The 18,880-nt window shown below is 37.8% G+C and overlaps 1 protein-coding gene across 12 annotated transcripts in view; it reads right to left on the bottom strand.

Annotated features, from left to right (window-relative positions):
• EMB2458 (FtsH extracellular protease family) overlaps positions 1 to 18,880 on the bottom strand; it is a 30,328-nt gene extending 11,448 nt beyond the window's left edge. For 9 of the 12 annotated variants that reach the window (XM_086560523.1, XM_086560519.1, XM_086560521.1 and 6 more), the window contains exons 1-13: positions 17,838 to 18,858; positions 16,752 to 17,226; positions 15,560 to 15,760; positions 15,182 to 15,475; positions 14,833 to 15,102; positions 12,513 to 12,602; positions 12,266 to 12,397; positions 11,361 to 11,534; positions 11,009 to 11,130; positions 7,416 to 7,617; positions 5,143 to 5,271; positions 4,027 to 4,209; positions 2,883 to 3,002 (exon numbers count right to left, since the gene is read on the bottom strand). In XM_086560523.1, coding sequence (XP_086416649.1) covers positions 2,883 to 3,002; positions 4,027 to 4,209; positions 5,143 to 5,271; positions 7,416 to 7,617; positions 11,009 to 11,130; positions 11,361 to 11,534; positions 12,266 to 12,397; positions 12,513 to 12,602; positions 14,833 to 15,102; positions 15,182 to 15,475; positions 15,560 to 15,760; positions 16,752 to 17,226; positions 17,838 to 18,706 — 3,261 coding nt within the window. In that variant the 5' untranslated portion in view covers positions 18,707 to 18,858. Of the gene's footprint in view, positions 1 to 2,112; positions 2,710 to 2,882; positions 3,003 to 4,026; positions 4,210 to 5,142; positions 5,272 to 7,415; positions 7,618 to 11,008; positions 11,131 to 11,360; positions 11,535 to 12,265; positions 12,398 to 12,512; positions 12,603 to 14,832; positions 15,103 to 15,181; positions 15,476 to 15,559; positions 15,761 to 16,751; positions 17,227 to 17,837 lie in introns of all 12 variants that reach the window. The other 3 variants (XM_086560527.1, XM_086560524.1, XM_086560526.1) reach the window with 3 other exon arrangements.

Below are 18,880 nucleotides of genomic sequence, written 5' to 3'. Positions count from 1 at the left end.
TAGTAGACAGGGAGGCTAGAAAAAATGTTTTTGATAAGGATAACTTGATCCCCCGTGGACAAAAAACGACCCTTCCACCCTTCCAATCTACGACTAAACCGCTCGATAACAGTAACCCAAATGGATATCGATCTATAAGACGCTCCCAAGGGTAGACCGAGGTATTTAGACGGAAAATTGCTAGTTGGACAACCAACAGAGGAAGCCATAAAGTCAAGATTCTCCTCAACACTCGCCCCGAAGATGGTGCTCTTAGCCATATTCACTGAGACCCGAGACTGCCTTGAAACAACATAAGATGCCTCTAAGATACCTTAACTGCTCTATATTATGTTCCACAAAAACAATCGTATCATCAACAAACTAAAGGTGTGATATCAAACCTGATTCCGACCCACTCTGAAACCTTCTAAAGCCCCTAACCAATTCACTCTATCAACCATCTTACCGAACACCTCAACAACCATGAGGAAAAGAAGAGGGGATAACGGATCCCCCTGTCTAATACCTCTAGAACTCTTAAAAATCCCCGCCGGTGAGCCATTAATAAGAATGGAAAATGAAGCTGACGAAATACATCTCCTGATCCAACCCCTCCACTTAATACCAAAACCCATCATCATCATAATATAATCCAAGAAATCCCATTTCACTCACCATACCAGGATTACCACCCCTCATTCTATCATTTATAGCCTCATTGGCTCTGTTGCATGGGTACACCCTAATTTCCTCTGTATCGCGTACCCATGTCGTGAGGACACAGATACGGACACGGACACCCGGACACAAGCAAAACAGTACCCTAATTCTCAAATCTCGTCGTGTCCAAATCGTCGTACTCGTGTCCAAACCAGACACTTGTCCCGTACCCATGCAACACAGCTCATTGGCTATCAAAACCCCATCCAAAATCTGAAGTCCAAAAACGAAAGCCCCTTGTTCTTGAGCAATCACTCTCGATAACGCCTTTTTTAACCCGATAGACATGACCTTTGAGATGATTTTCTATGCGCTGTTAATAAGACTAATGAGGCACAAGTCAGATATATCCTCCACACCTTGCTTTTTAGGAATCAACTTGATGAACGTATTATTAAGACTATGGGCTAAGAAACTCGAATCATGAAAATCTCGTACCATATCCAGAAAGTCACCTCTAATCACCTCCCAAACAATCCTAAAAAACTCAATAGGAAGGCCGTCTGATCTAGGAGATCTATCATTCTTCATACCCTTCATAGCTCCCCACACTTCCTCCATATCCTTTTCAAGCTCATCTCTTTCCCCTTCCGAAATGCTATGATTGCTATCAATGACAAGATTATCGATCCGAGGACGAATGTGATTCGGTTCTATATACAACTCTGAGTAGTAGCGAACTACCTTAGAGCATTTGCAATGCAGGGGATTTCAAGGGGTTTGTGACTATAGTCACCAGTTTTGGGGAAAAACTGCTCTGCAATGCAGAGGTGATTATTTGGTGAATATTTTGCCAAGTTGATTTCAAGGTGAAACTCATCACCGAGATAGTGGCTGACTTGTTAACTTCGGACGGGATGTTGGATTCCGTCTGGATTACAAAATTCACCAGACAGAATGCAACATCCCGTCTCGCTATATTTCTTTTTTTCCAGACGGAATCAAACATCCCGTCCGGAGTCCTAACGGCTAGTTCACCAACGGTCAGAAAGTCAAACGGTCAAAAACGGTCAAAATAAAAAACTTTGGTATATATACAACATTTGTTTCATTTCAACTCACACTTCCAACAATCATATATCACATTTCTTCTTCTTTAAAATCAGTTCTTCAAAAAAACAAAATATCAAATGGCATCAACTCAAGCATCTCAAGCAAGTGGTAGCACTCAAGCAAAAGCAAAAACTCACTTTAGCATGTCCGAAGATCAAGCTTTATGTCTTGCTTGGATAAAATACCCGATGGGATGTTACATTCCGTCTCAATCAACTCCAGACGGAATCTAACATCCCGTCCGAGATATTTTATTTACCTTTGCATTGCACAGCTTCACCTTGGTTTTCACCGTTTTGGTGAAAATGGGGTGAATAAGTGCTGAGATGGCGGTGATAAGGGGGGGATTATATTCACCTGCTTTGCAAATGCTCTTATCTCTAAGATTATCCTCTCCCTTCACCTCCTCATCCTCTATCATTAATCTGTCAAGATAATTCTCCCAGTTCCTAGCTTTTGCACATTGGTGAAAAAATTTAATATTAGACTCCCCCTCCTAGAGCCACCGCTCACCTGATTTACTCCTCCAAGAAGACTCTTCAAAACTAGCCATTTTTTTGAACTCAACTTTTAAGTCAATGCGGTGGTTCCACTCTCCCCTAGTGAGAGGATTCTCCTCCTCAAAATTCAAAATCCTTATGTCTCTCAAGACTTGCTCTTTCTTCCTGTCCACCCTTTCGAACACTGCCGTATTCCATTCCTTGATCTTACCCTTCACAAACTTCAGCTTTTTAGCAAACCTGATGCTTGGTCGGTCACCATCCTGATCAACAGCCCACCATTCTCTGAACCTGTACATAAAATTCAGATTCGAAGACCACATAGGCTCAAATCGAAAAGAAGTAGGTCTGCCTTTGCCCGTCTCTTTCACTAAGCTAATAGAGTGGTGATCCGAGGTTGTACTAGGAGCCACCGCCTGAACCATGCGTGGCCAAATCTCTGGAAATATATAGCCTGCAGAAAATGGTTTCATAGAGAAAGTGAAGCAGAGTGCCGATGAAATTACTATTAGGAGCACAGATCATTGGCACCACCGCCCCCACTTCCCAATTTACAGAATTTTTCAGAGGTTAATAGCACAGAATAAACAACAGGAGCCTATGATAACATCAGAACAATTGACTAACCTCCCAAGAAAATGGCTCAAGCCATACATTATCAACAAGATCAAAGTTTGGAATAAGGAGAGCAATGAGAGCACGACCAGCAGCCCAGACAGCATGTGGATACTTTGACTCCCTTGACCACTTGCAAAACAACATATTTCCATTACTTCCAACTCCTAAGATAAAACAGTTAAATACAACAATGCTATCCATGATTGAAGTAAAACTGTGATCAACCAAGTCCATGGGAATAAACACTAACTGATGGCAACAAAAATAGATAACAAGTTATTGCAAAGGAAAGTGGAAACACTAAATGAACATAACAAATAAACCAGTATCACCAAAAATATCCCAAAAAACAACGGACAACTTTTCCCAGGTTCCAAAAATTAAAACTTGAAGTTGCTAAATATATTGAGTGTACTGGTGGAGTAAACAATCAAGAACGATACTATGAATGGACAATTCGCTTCTCATTTAGTTATTCCTTCCTGTGAAAAGAATTTTGTTCAATGAAATACCATGTTGAGAAACCAAAACAGAAGTATCTTTTACAAGTAAGCATATGGCAGGCTCAAAACGTTACATTCTATAAAAACTAACTAGAAGGACAGTTGAAAAACAGAAGTTCGACACAAAGACGCAGTGTAATACACACACGCTTAGCTAATGATTATAGTTTTATGACTTTATCTGGTGAATCGTTGTTGTTTTTCTTCTGCCTGCAACTTTACACCAAAATTACCAGCTATGAACATCACGGTTATATTTAAGAGGGATTTTACGACATACATACTAAAAAACCTGGTGTTTATTTTTATTTTTCTAATCCATGATCATGATTTAGTCTTGTATTTATTCTTCCCAGATTCAAAAGAACAGATGGGCTTGGTAAAACAATTGGACACCTATACTCTTTAAGCAAATAGATTCAGAGACAAATTCGAACAAGAAACAAGATGCAAGCCTGTAATCAGTCATCTATTGGATCAACCTGATAGACAAGCCTTCCTGCAGATTAACTACTATGACTGATATATGTGACAAATACGACATACACTGCAAAGCCACATTTCTGAATAAGATTAACTGGTCAATAACAATAATATAACACAAGAAGACATGGTGTTTCAAAAGTAAATTTATTTATGGGCTTTCTTACATCAAGTGGAGGATTCAGAAGCTCAATTCCATTGCTTATCTGACCATATGGTTCCATCAAATCAACCACACTCTGCAGATCTTCTACTGTCAATGTAAGACCAAGATGATTTACCATCCATTTGCTGATCCCTTTCACAACTTTGGTTTTCCTCAACCATCTTGGAACAGTGTTGCTGAAAGTCTTCAAGTAAGCAACACTTAATTACTATCATACTTAAGAGAAGTAAGACAGAGGTAAGTAAAACTACTAACTTAATCCAGAGTAAATATTGCGAGACAGTTGGTAACTTGAGTTTAAAATGTTAAAATTAAGCTCAGTTTAAAGCATTGTGCTCTTGTAAAACATACGAACAACAAAAAACAAATATATTCCAAAAGTGATTGGGTTAAAGATTCCAAATATTTAGAAAATGGACATAGACATGCTTTATAGATTCCAGGCAAATTGAGTGAGTACGGAATAATGACATCATTATAATTACTCTCAGTACTACTGCATCTTACAAGACGGTCACCCCACAAACAAATCATTCATGCGGTGCCCAACTTTTGTTCTATCTGTCAGAAAAAGAGCAACCAGTCAATCAGTCACTTGGGATATAGAGAATTTCATCATAGCGTATTGGCTATAGGAGATATATGGATGATAATAACTGACTCCATCTCAGTTCACCACTATGTCTGATAATTTTATTTCTAACAGCCGTACAGAATCATAGTGGTCATCTGGGGATTTAGAATCAGAGTGGTCATCTGGGATTATGATCCTTCTCTGCAGCTTCAGTAGTCACTCACCCCACCTTCCTAATTTCGTTTCTTTAGGGATTGAAGACCCAGTTGAACTTGATAAAAAGAAATTCTAACAGTATCACTTAGGAACTTGTAATTAATCATCGTTAAATTTGCTCATGCTGGTGAATGTAGCATGTTAATAAACAATTTATCTTTGAGTGGCATAGCAAATTCCTAAAATGAATATACACGCGTGTCTGTGTGTGGGGTGGGGGGCAAACAAAAGGTATAATGTGTCACAACATTGGTGATACTATTCCTATGGCATAACTGATGCTCAAACATTTCAGTAAGACTGATAAGACTAGCAATCATCTCTTACCGCAAACCAGCCAGAGTAGCTCATAAGTTCATCAGTATCAAGAAATTTGCTTCTAAAGGCACTACCTTCCAAGGCCAATGGAACAAGTTTTAGTTCTATAGGTCGAAGCAATGTCGTCTTCTCAGCAACCTGAAGACAAGTATGTTGGCATTTCATGAAAGAATTCAAAAACGACTGGAACATACAATACCAAAAAAGATGAGCTTTGTCACTATATCGAGTAATTAACGATGTCAAACAAACAAGCCTTCAACCTAACCAGGGAATAAATTGAAAAACATGTGCGACCAAAAGAAAATCCACTTCCAAAATTTTGTAGTTCCTTTCCTTTAACACAACATCCATAAAACAAAGAAGAACAACATAATTCCATCTTATTAATACTGGATATATGAGCCAAGAAACAAGTTCTCCATGAAGGAAAAAAGGATTTTTTTTTTGGGGGGGGGGGGGGGGCGGCGGCGGGGTGTGTGTGTGTGTGTAAAATACTGAATAGCTATCAGCTTCCCAGGGTCAGGTTGTTATTTTGGAGTTTTACATGAAGTTAGGCAACTGTAAGCACTAAGCAGGTGCTGACACATGGCCACACCATTTTATTGGCATGGAGATATTTTGGATATTTTGCTTGGTATTATGCAACTCTAAAACAGGTGTTACCATGCGGCCACGTCAGTTTCACGGTGACTCTACAAATTGAATGCACAGTCTATTTTGCACTCGGAAAAATCAATGCACAGTCTACTTTGCAGTGGAACTTCCAGTAAAGTTGTACTGCATAATCCACTTGGAGGTGGAACTATATGTTAGCAACGTTTCCACATGGAATCGACAGACTTAAAGTATCAGACTTTGATGTAAAAATGATTAAAAAAAATAAAAAATAATACTGACTCCACAGTTTACTTTGCATTGAATTTGTTTAAATGCACTATCTACTTTGCATGGAGTAGATGATGTTTCCATGTGGCATCACTGCAAATTTATTATATGTTGTAAAATGACTAAAACGCCTGACTGCACAATCTACTTTATATTGGAAGTTGACTGCACAGCCTACTTTGTTGTGTAAGTTTGTAAAGCAGTCTTTATTCTAGTGGTCGTTCTGAGTTAAGGACGCTGCCATGTGGCAGCACCAGACTTAAAGTTGCATAGCTTTAACATTAACACGACCTAAAAACAAGAGAAACCGGTGTCTGAGGAGTTCATAAGCGGAGTTGAGCCCTACCTGACAACGGAAATTTTGGTAAATGGTCATTGTCCCTGGGGGCATAATTTATTTTACCCCTATCCTAAATCCCAAATTAAACAGGAACAGGGTCCTCCAGCCCTCTTCCCCTAGTTTAGTCAATGTATACCCTCAAACTAAAGAGCTTAGTACAGAAATGAGGGAAAAGAAAGAAAATGAAAATGTGATACCAGAGGAAACATGTGCCTCACACTCCCTGAATAGATAGTTATACAAAAATTGCACCTACGGAAGTGTCTACAGCCCGATTTTTTTTATATATAATTTACAGAGAGACAAAAGATTAATTCTATATTCTGAGATCAATTAATAGCTCACCAAGGCGTTATGGACTTATGGCAAAGGCATGATAATTGCAAAGCATTTGATAAATTAAATCTACCATAGCGATGTCTATTTTTGTTACAAGAAGTCCCACAACCAGCACAGGACATGAGTTCTAAACTCCTTATTCAAAACTGGAAGCTTGATAAAATGCCATGTGCAAAACCGTTCCCTAAGTTGATACATCAGATAAGAGATGACCATAACCAAGTTCAATACGATGAAGACTCTACGTATTTAAATTAAAGTTGTGTGATTCACTCTGCAAAAGGTAATGAAGTTTGGCATATTAGGCGTTTGGTTTGGGGAAAACAAATGTGCTTGGAATTTTATTAACCAGGCCCCTGCCTGACCACTTAAACTTTTATTTGTATTATACTTTCTTCACATTTTTCGGTGAGTAAATTTCATCCATGAAGGAAGCATAGAACACTGCATAAGGATGGCAGAATCAGGTTAAAACTCTTCCAAATAGAGTATACAGGCCAAATAGCGTATGAAACATATTTTCAAAAAAGTATATTAATACTAGCTAATAATCTGCTAGTTGTTATAATAGCTTCTTATCTGAAAAGGATGAAAAATAAAATAGAATTTTACAGTACAAAATGCATATGATTTGACAAAAAAAAAGGAAAAAAATTAGGAGTTGACATATAAAAGCATTTTCTGAATTATTTAACAGTAATATGCAAATAATTACCTTTCCCCAGTCTACAAAATCAATTAGTTCTTCGTCCATAGTCTCTTTAGCAGAAATTTGCAAGATTTTCTCTCTTTCTCTTTGAGTTGGCCGTTGAAGATGAAATACTCTATCCATCCGACCAGGCCTTTGTAGGGCCTGATCTATTTGCTTCAGATTTCTGGTTGTAGCCATCAAAACAACTCCATCTTGCTTTTCAAACCTGTACAAAAATAACATTGCACTTGAGGGAAAGAACCAACAGATGAAGAAGGGTTAAATATCTACACATAACTAAGACTTAAAACAAAACATTCCAACTCGTTTCCCCAACCATTACACCAATAAGGGGGAAAAGGAAAAATTGAAATAAAAAAAGAAAAGTGCAACTGTTACATTAAAACGAGAAAGAAAACCCCCAAAAGCAAAAGACTACAAACAACAAAGAAATCAAACAGCACTATGTACTCATGTTGCTCGATAGGACGCCCACCATCCTCAATCAACAACAGACTACTTCTCCTCCCCCCTTCATATTCATAGACACTGTTAGAGCTCTTTGTGAGTCATTTGAGGTTTTCCATATTGTAAACATACTATTTCCTATATAAAACGTGTGAGAGAAGGCCGAAACCAATTAAGCCATGCTCTCTTTTCTCTCTCCTTTCTCTCTAAACTTTCTTCTTCATTTGCAATAATATAATTTCACTGACACCTTCCTCGGAAAAGAGGAAAATAAGATGATCGTCTTCATTCTCATCGTTGTCATAGTCTTATGAATCTCTGTCGTCCTTAGTCCCACCTGCATCCTCCTCCAACTTACTCCTTTTGATCCCTTCTAGCCCTCCTCCTGATTTTCTCCTTGTTCTTAGTTGTATTAGCTCCCAATCACTCACGAAAGCATGAGAATTCGTATTCAGTTGCCATCTTCTTTCTCTATTATACTCCCATGTTCCACAGATTTCCTCCCCCTTTTTTTCATTGTTGGCTGCCTTATTCCTTAGTCCCTTGCCTCCCTCCACCATTACATCTTCATCCATTTTCAATCTCTTTGCAACTTGCTTACCTCCCGACTTCCTTTGTCATGCTCATGCTTCTCTCCTTTCCTATTAGTACTAGCTTCTCCCACCACAGATTATTTTTTTCAACCTATTATATCCCTCCATCTTCTTAACTCTCCTTCGATAAATCCTTAGGCCTTAGGATCTTTCCTTGTTCGGTTCTCGTACCCCTTTCCTTTTCTATTGCTTTTTAAATTTGGAATTTATCCAGTACGTGATGTGATTTGGCAATCCCATAATTTCTTTTTGATCCAATCAAATAAGTAAAAATTTCTCTTTTTTTTCATCATTTTAATGTGACAAATAAATAAAAAATAAAATAAAATAAAAATAACGCTGAAATGAACCCACCGCATAGGTAAAATCAAATCGGAAGACCTTTTGTCTCATACACTATGGGGATGGTGAGAAGAGATATATTTTACATTGTCTCATATACTATGGGGATGGCAAGAAGAGATATATATTACATCCCAGAGGACTATAATTGGAGATACCACCACGGGGATAGAATAGCTACTGGATGGTTAGGACATCCCGTCTTTAGATAGAAATAAGAGCATGAGCTTTTTGTACGTTGTATGCTGGCTTTTTTTGAAATATTTCCAGTAGTTTTGGTAGACGGAAATGGAATTGTAAGAACCGGTGTTCCTTTTAAACTAGGTTACATGGGCATGCCATATTTTGAAAAAAATTTGTGTCGGATACGTATCCACGTGTTCATGTTCGTGTCCGTGTCGGACACATATTGTATTTAATTTACCTCGAATTTCTGATTTACCATCTAATTTAATAAATTTATAATTATTAAAAAATTCATTAATTATTCCTATCCGTGTCCCCGTGTCGATCTTTAACTGCTTGCCGTATCCGACACCCCGTATCCGTGTCGGACACCGACACGCGTGCCCGTGTCAATGTAACCTAGATTTTAAAAGGACGGAATCAAAGTATAGTGTCAAACAAGAAGGAATAAGTGTTGAATTGTATAGTGGCGAACTCGATGGAGTCAGTTATACTGATCCTGCTACTTGTCAAGAACAAAATTAATCAACCCCGACAAACAATGTGCTAATGATCACGATTCACGACCCCATTAATCAAACAGAACACCAATAATAAGTAATATAGCACGAAAAATAAAGAGAACAAAACACGAATTGTATCGTGGTTCGGCAAAAAAAGTGCCTACATCCACTGATCTTTGTTAATGGCTAGGTTACATTGACACGGGCACGCATGTCGGTGTCCGACACGGATACGGGGTGTCGGATACGGCGAGCAGTTGAAGATCGACACGAGGACACGGATAGGAATAATTAATTAATTTTTTAATAATTATAAATTTATTAAATTAGATGGTAAATCAGAAATTCGAGGTAAATTAAATACAATGTGTCCGACACGGACACGTGAATACGTATCCGACACAGATTTTTTTCAAAATATGGCGTGTCCATATAACCTAGGTTAATGGTGTTTGACTTCCAATTACAACAGTTGAGATCTCCCTTAAAAATGGGGGTCTTTCTCTCTCTATCACAAGAAGGAATCGGTCCCCTTATTGGCCATAAATACCTTGATTTATGCTTCCATCTCGATCTCTTTAGTTTCCTTAAGCACATGTTTAATGAACATAGCCAGGTTCTTGATCAGATGTTAATAAGGTACTAGGCACAATTTAGATGTTGAGCGGTGCATTGGGATGATGCACTTGCGTCCAAAAGCTACCACGTGGCACCTATAAAAGAGGGTCCACACACTACTGTGGAAAAATATACGGTAGCCGTGCTCAATTGGATGAAATTATTGAATCAGATCAAGCCATTGTGAAGTCCGATGGTGTTTTGGAGCAGTCCAAGGGGTTGGTTCACTTTTGGACATGCTTCGTTTGTTTTGCACTTCTTTTTCGGACACATTTGGCATGGCACTAGAACCTTGTTCAGAGATGTTTTTGCTGGTATTGACCCAGATTTGGATGCTCAAGTGGAATTTGGAGCATTCCAAAAACTTCTACAGATACTTACAATGAAAATGTTTCTCCTACGAGAACCAAAAAAAAGGCAACACTACAGCGTATTATAAAGGTATTATCTGATATTATATGGAAACTTTAATGTACTTAAATTTTAGGATTTTTCTATTTTGTCGCCTTAACAAATAAATATGCATACAACTTTCATAAAAGCATTATTTTCTATTGGAGAAGCGCATTCTGGTCTTCGGGATTCCATACTCACTAAAGGAACTTCCCTACAAGACATTGAATTCCACCTCATCCTATTGCCCTTACAAGTATACAAGACTGGCACATGTCCAAAATCACCTACAACTCACAATCCCTTTTAGTGAAGTCTTGTTATCTAGATCCGACAAAGTAAACAATATACACTACAGGAAATGGCATCCATGATGGATCTATTAAACATGGAGATATTAAAAGTATAAATCAGTGCCGTTGAAAATGAGATTTACTTCAAGAAATGTTATCAAGCATCAGTAAGAAATTAACAGTTCAAAGAAATACGAAGAGGAAATAATTTTCAACGGTACCCGTCAAGTTCCACAAGAAGTTGATTAATAAAAGCTTCATGATCTTGCTTTTTAGTGTGGATATATTTGCCACGAACTCCGGCGAAGAGGTCAAAATCCTCAACAAAGATTATAACAGGTGCCTATAAAATGAACATAATAAACAGAGATTAAGAAAGAGAACGGATATGTTGCTCTACAAGGAAAAACAAATCTATAAATGACGTCACATAAGTAAACAACACAAGGTTCGGATAAATCATAGTGACACCCTAAAAAGTTTAGGATAGGGGAGATGGGGAGTTGCAAGCAGAGAAAATTTAAGTTACTGAAGAAGACAATAAAAAACAACACCCAAGGAACAGAGGCCAACCAAATCCCTCGCGGTTTGAAACAATTCCCTAACGTTTGATGCACTTTGGCCAACCCACAGTCCAGCTTCCAACTGTTGAGCTTTAACTTCCACAAGAGGCACCTTAGCTTCTGAAGCTATGGCAAGTGCTAAGGATGTCTTCCCAGTTCCTCTCTCACCCACAATTAGGACTCCCTGCAGTTTAAAGTGTAAAGTACAAAGTAAGAGAAACTGGACCACAAGAGCAAATGATATCCTCTCTAAACTTCAACAAAGAAATGCTAAGCCAGAAGAGGAATGTGCTTTGACCCAAAAATCTCAGTTGTTCCAAGATCAACTAGAAAAGCTAAGGAACTCTACTATTTTTCAAGCAAGTTGGATAAATGTTCCACAAATGTAAAACATTACTTGAAAGTTCAAACAATAATTGGAAATAAAAAATCAAAAGTATTGTGGGTTAATGAATTAGGATGAATGATACAGAAGGGACACAGTTCTAAAATTAACGTAGGTTGTGGAGTCACACCAATGTAACAACCAAGCTTACAAACTACAGATATCGACAATGTTGTTTAGATTATATTGCTATAGAAAGGATAATATTTCCTTATGAACAATAAATGAAGTACAAATATATTCATCCCCCTCCTAATACTACCCTCTACCACTTTCCCTCCATGACTGACAAAGGAAAATGTTTTTTGGCATTTCCCAGTCAGCTCCCTCTCTTGGAGAAGTTCTCCCATGAGAACTTACTCCTATCCCTTATTGGATGCCACACAAATGACTAATTTGAGAAGGTCGAAACCTCCTTCCCACAGAAGAATGACTAAATCATCATTAAATACTTTTTCTATGCAAGAATAATAGACTTGTGTTAATGAATGGGAATTCCTTTCGAAGAATTTAATCCGACATTGTCATACCCGAGGTGCGCGAGCACCCATTTCCTGGAAAGCACTCGGATTTTGAAGAAATGCCACAACCTCATTAATCTCCTCTCTCATAGAGTCAACACTAGCAAAGTCCTTCAACCGAATTGGTGGGCTTTTGATCCTCTGCATATTAAGCAACCATAAGATTATGCACTGTTCTAAATCTTCTAATTGTAGATTCCACCATCTACAGATACATATTATTATATAAACATTAGTGCAAAATAGTAATACAAACCTTCATTTGATCAAAAGCAGATGCTATTGGATCAACGCCCTCCCTTTTTCTGCGTATCGTCTTTCGCAACCTAAAGTTAAAATAAGCTTTCTGCGAGAGACAAATAAGATTGATGGAAGCATTAAGTCAGTCAGTTATGCTTTCAAGTTGAACAACAAAAGATGCCAGGTGGCACCATTAAGTAATAAAATATATATTTAAATATAAAGGCTACTGCGGTCCCTCTAGTGTCTGTTAGTTCTTTCACATTCTGTTATAAGAAAAGGCATGAATAATTTGAGGCCAAATTACATGTCAAGGACTCAACTAATCATGCAACTTCATAAAGCCTAAGTACCGCACATGCGCAAGAGTAGTACGAATCATGAAAATCTTTAAAAATACTTATTGCTTCTTCATGCATTCTCAGAAAAACATTATTTCATAATACTGAATAGTGAGTAAACAATCACAGGAAGTCTGAATATAAACACATGCATAGAACAAGTAAGCTACATAGTAAGTTTAAGATCGAAGTGTTGTGTTTTCATTTAAACAGGTCTTAAATAGGAGATTGCAGTAAAGCATTTGCGCGATAGGGATTCATAAAGAAGGTTGCAATTTCCAAAACTGTCTAAAGGGTAATTCAAAGTGGTGAAGATCAACGTCACTTCATGTGCATCCAATAATAAAGCTTTTAGAGCATCTCCAATTGGGGTTCTAAGAGCATCTTTAGGAGAGAAACCAAGAAAACACCAAATTTTTTAACCAAACCAAACACCAACCAACTTCAGGAGAAACATCAAATATCCGACATCAAATGACGCATTTTGGATAAACCGCGCCATATAGCCCATGCGGCTTTCTCAAAACCGCGCCACTGAAGCCCATCTTAAAAGCCCAAGCCCACGCGATTTTCCAAAAACCGCGCAATGTGTCGCACATCAACTTTCTTCTTTTTTCTCTTTCCAAATCTCTCGAGTGGTTTTCGCAACACCGCGTGATTGAAACCCACACTCTAGTCCAAGCCCATGCAGTGTTAAAAAAACCACAAGAGAGATTTGATACAACACCAAAGCTGGAACCAAATTTTGGCCGATTTAGCGTTTTCATCAACATGTGTCTCTCCTGAAGATGAAAAAACACCAAATTATTGGAAATTTGGTGTTTGATGCTAGGATAGTATCTCACCTAAAGATGCTCTAAACAGTATACAGTATAATTTGCAAAGTTTACACCCCTCGACAAAAAGACTCACCCAATGAGGGATGTATGTCGTATATGATAGTCATTGGCTTGTAAACCTGGAGGAAAATTTCGTCTAGATTTACACACTCACTTGGAAACAATCCGAATAGACACTTGCATTGGAAGAGGCGTGGGGTTGTAAACCAACGCATAATACAATAGAGATGTAAAGGGTCCTATGTGGAAGTGTAAAATCCTAATGGCACCTACGTGCAGCCTATGTAGAGATGTAAATTTGACCTCCCCTTTGGAGATGCCCTTACAAAAACAAATTAAGAAAGGAGTTGTAGCTTTAGAGTATTCTTCAATGATAATATGACAATTCTCACTGAATTGCTATTTGTCTTCTTCTTTTTCTTTCTCTTGTTGTTTAACTTTGCAGCAGTACCTTAGAAATGGTCTTTCTATGGATGATGGTTTCTAGAAGATCTGGTTCTACAAGGCAATAAGGACAAACTATGTATCCATCTCTAGCGTACAGAACATTGTATTGCACATATAACTTGGTTCCCTAAATTGTGTCTTCTATGACAGTGTTGTACATGTGACAATGATAAACATGATGAAAGAATTAACCTATGCACATTTGTTGAAAGACCTAATTGGCTCAACTTTGCAAAAATGCCTCCTGTATTTACCATCACAATTAAGATGTTGCAAGGAAGACATCAATGCTGTATTGCATTTAGTCTTTCACTATAACTACGTGATGCACCAATGCTACTGCAACTATAATTTCCCCTGTATAACTTCATCTAACCATAGTTCATTGTCGTTTTTGTTTCACAGAGCATTGATTCCCCTCTGCTATATCTATCTATCCGTATTATTTATGAACGTACACTCAGAACATATACAGGAGGTTCATGTCCTTAAACTACAGCAAACAAAACTTTTGTCAAATGGAGTGGAAAACATTTAATGCTGAAGCATAACAGGGTCTTTGTCAAGAAAATACTATTGACAATGATGTAACACAGAAAAGAAAAGAGGTATGAAAACATAAAGTAACAGCTTTCTTATCTAAAAAAACATGAAGCAGTTTAATCTACAAAAGCTTATAGGTATTGAATTCATAGAGACAAGAAGATACCACTCTCTGTAATTTACGCAAGTTCGGATCTCTACGTAAAGGTCCATATCCAAGAAATCTTGGAATCTTTTTCTTCATATATCGTAGAACATTAAACAACACATATCCATATATGTAGCCTCTGATTAAAAACCAAAGAAACCACCGGATGCCATCTTGCTTCCTGGATTTGAAACTCATTTCTGTCTCAGATTGCCATTTCAAGTACCATGTGGAGCCAACAGCTTGATCTGCCCACTCTGGCCAAGCCATTCCCAGTCTCATTCTTACCTGAAATGGAAACCAGAAACAGAGAAGATAAGCTAAACTACATTAACAAAGTCAATTCGTTTGAGCGTAAATCTCTCACCGAGTAAGGAATAACAGAGTCGACGGTAGGAAAAACGATCATCATCATTATGTCCTCATTGATATCTTTTATTTTCTCATAAATCCATTTTCTCACATATGACACAATTGCAGAATTCCATAATCCATCTAAGTACTGAAAAGACAACCTCATTGCCAAGAGAAACTGTTGGCGAATATCCAATTCTGAGAATGGGATCCACATCAATTGCACTGCAGTTGGGATGCCAGAAGCTAGCATATTAAGATAAAGCCCATCAAATCCTCCGAAGTCCTCAAAGAGAATATCCAATTCCTGTAACAAGAAAAACTGAAGTATAACAAATGTTCATACATGAAAAAAAAATAACACGGAATATTATGAATACATGTGTATGACCTGGGCATCAACATAATATTCCTTGTCATCACCCTTGAGGGCAACATACATAGCTGCCCAATCATGTCTGATGCGGACATTCTCGACAAGCTTCTTGGTAACAGCATAAGGAACAGCCAATGGATCCATTTCCCACCTATTTCTTTCTTCATTAAACCAAGTTTTGGCCACCACCCTATCTCGGTCCACAAGGATGCGCTCCTGAAAATGAACCATTTTACTTTTGTTGTGAGTTATCAGGAAAAGTAGGAAATAAACAGTGAGGAAGGGCTAATTATTCTACACCTTTTACAATGATAACCCATCTACAATGCCAAATAACAGTCATCTATACACTTTATCTAATTAGACCACAAATGAAATATGTCATAATTTATTTAGAAGAATAAATTTCCAATTGCTTTCTCTACATCAAAAGAAAAACATTGTGGACACCGGCATATCAAATATTTGGTAACATCAATAATAAAAAATCCTAACCTTGATCAAACAATAATAGCTTTTTTTTTATAGGCAAACAATAATAGCTTGATCTGTCAAAACAATGAGATTAATACAAAGCTTACTACCCACTCTTCATTGGTCTCTGGTTTCATCCCCATCCACTTGGATTTATAATTGCGGAGTTGGTCCCCAACCCCAATACCAGATGCTAGTGGATAATCAACCTCTCTTGCCACAGCTGTAAAAGCAGAAAGAAGAACCGTGCCGTCCAACCCCTTTCGATTGGAAAGAGGTAGCTGCAAACGCTATCAGTGGTTCTTCCTTCCTGTCCTATCCATCTATTTAAGTTGCTTTATTCGCCCCCATCTCTAATAGCACTGGACTAGGACAACCAATTCCATTCGCTCCCCTAGCTTTTGTGAAATGCTACAAACTGAAAATCTATTATTTATGTTCACATAAATAATAAACAGCTCTGTAACATCACAACTTCATTTTTTAAAGAAAAACCCATGTCAGTTACTCACCTTCGTTCTGTGTCGAATATGACACACGGGTATATTAAAGGCTAGGTACCTCAATTTTTGGTATTTTGCCGTGTCAGATACAGATCACTTACCCGTGTCAATGTCACTTACATAAAAAGATGAGAATGAGACAATGGTGAAATTACAGCAAAAAAGAAAATTATGCGAAAAGCCATACTTCACCACAATCTAAAAATAGGTACTGTTACGGAGAAACCTACCTGTCTTTGAGACACATATCGTTTTCCCTGGTCAACATTTTCTAACAAATTCCTTTTCAGGTCTGCCTTAGCTTCTTCACGCCACTTCTTCCAACCATGGAACAAATGGAGTCGGATAGCTTCCGGAACAACAACCTCTTTATTTCCAAATAGCCATTTAAGTTCAACTTCTGGATAGCCTTTCACAACTTCATCTGCTGGAGTTTTTACAAGAAAACGCTTTTCATCCCCAAATATCTTCATCTTCCTTCTTATGCGAGCTTCCATTTTCCTCTGTAGCTCCCTTGACTCTTTAAAACCTTGCTTTATATTTAGCACAAAATCTTTAGTATTCTGGTCCAAGGGGAGTCCAGCATCTTCAACTTCGAGGGCACGTGGCAACAACATTTGCTCCCAATAATCCCTTTGTGCAACTTCTAGTTCTCTCTGAATATCAGATTTGGATTGCATAGTGCTAGAACTTGTAGTCACGCTGCTACAATACATGAGGAAGGCTAGCATAAGATAAAATATTTGTGCTAAACTAGTCCAGAAATAGAGTATCTCATCGCGTAAAAATAAGAATAAAAACCAATAAACAAATTAGATAATGTACCGTATGAAGAGAGTGCACTTGAAAAATAAGATAGAAGTTTCTTAATAATCTTTAAACCTTACTTGAAAAGGGTATGCAGGATTACCTCTCAAGTTATTCGTTAGAAGGATTGCTATCAGCAGAAAGTAGATGGTTATGTTGTTGACAATTCATGATCTTATGGAAGAATATAAAAGATGGCATACTAATTGGTAAAATACTATTGAGTGTGAAGGTACATTTTGCACTACAACTCGAAGAATTCGTTTTCAAAGGTAGATGATATAATTAAGAGGTAAAAGGACACTACAGCACATTGTGACATTGTGTCAGACTTATTTCTCAATATCTTAAGCTGAGTTTCTTAGGATGTTGTACTCATTGCTAAATTTAATATATACTCATTCTCAGTGGCCTAAAAATAAAATTTGCAAAACTCTACTCGCTAACTGTAAAAAGATAAACAACAAAGTAGATGAAAGTAAGCCTTAAAAGTAAATCCTATAAGATACCTCGGAATGTTCTTGTGCCTCGTTTCATACTCAAACCTCTCAACCAAAAGCTCACATTCCCGCTCGATAAACGACAACTCTCTAATCCCAATACTAAAACTCAACATCTCCCTCTTCAACATCATATCTTCAATCTCACCCACCCTGTCTACAATCCCATCATACTCCTTCTCCGCAAAACTCATCACCTCTTCCAACCTCGCAATCTCCTCCTTCACACCCTTCCCTTCCTCCTCATTCTCAATCTTCTTCACCAACTCCTTCACCACCTTCTTCCCCTCCGACACATCCCCAACAATCCCCTCCATCTTCCTAACCAGCCCCTCTTTCTCTTCCTTCATTTCACCCAACTCCTTATACAACACAGTCCTAATCTCATTCTGCAACTCCTTTTTCCTCACTTTCACATCCCTCAACACTTTCTTAACTACTTCCACATCCCCCTTCCCATTCCTAACATCCTCAACACACTTCAAAAGTACCGAAACCATTTCCAATAACCTTTTCGTGTACCCCGTAAACTCATGTTCCTTATACACCACTTGTTTTTTAATCTCCCTCTCATTTCTAGTAAACAAACTAGTAACAGAAAAGGCAAATGCAGGTTTATGAAATCCTCGAAACGGTAAAAATCCTAAAACACAACAAAACAATGTTAAAGAAATGGAATTTTTAATACATGCATGTAAATTGTGGTGATTGTTGCTATTATTTCGTTGGAATATATCGATTTTAGTGGAATGGATGATATTTTGAGGTTGGGTGCAGCATTTTATGGTGAATTTATGAGTAGTGGATCGTTTTGTTTGAAAAGAAGGGGGTTTTGAGGGAGTGAATAGTGGGGAAGGTGGGAAGAAGAGTGAGTCCATTTTTATTTTTAATTATTGGAGTTGTGGAAGTGAGAAATGAGGATTGGATTGTTTTTGAGACATGGTTTTTGAAGGGGTTTTGAGGATGGTCTTGTTATTTTCAATGGAAGAAAGAAAGGGAAAGAGGAGAGGTTTATCAGTTAACACAGCTTTAGCTCAAAGGGTATTTTCGTC

Source organism: Coptis chinensis, chromosome 5 (assembly GCF_015680905.1).
Source record: "Coptis chinensis isolate HL-2020 chromosome 5, ASM1568090v1, whole genome shotgun sequence".
NCBI lineage: Eukaryota > Viridiplantae > Streptophyta > Magnoliopsida > Ranunculales > Ranunculaceae > Coptis > Coptis chinensis.
The sequence above is the reverse complement of the archived record's forward strand: the minus strand, read 5'-3'. Positions and strand labels throughout refer to the sequence as shown.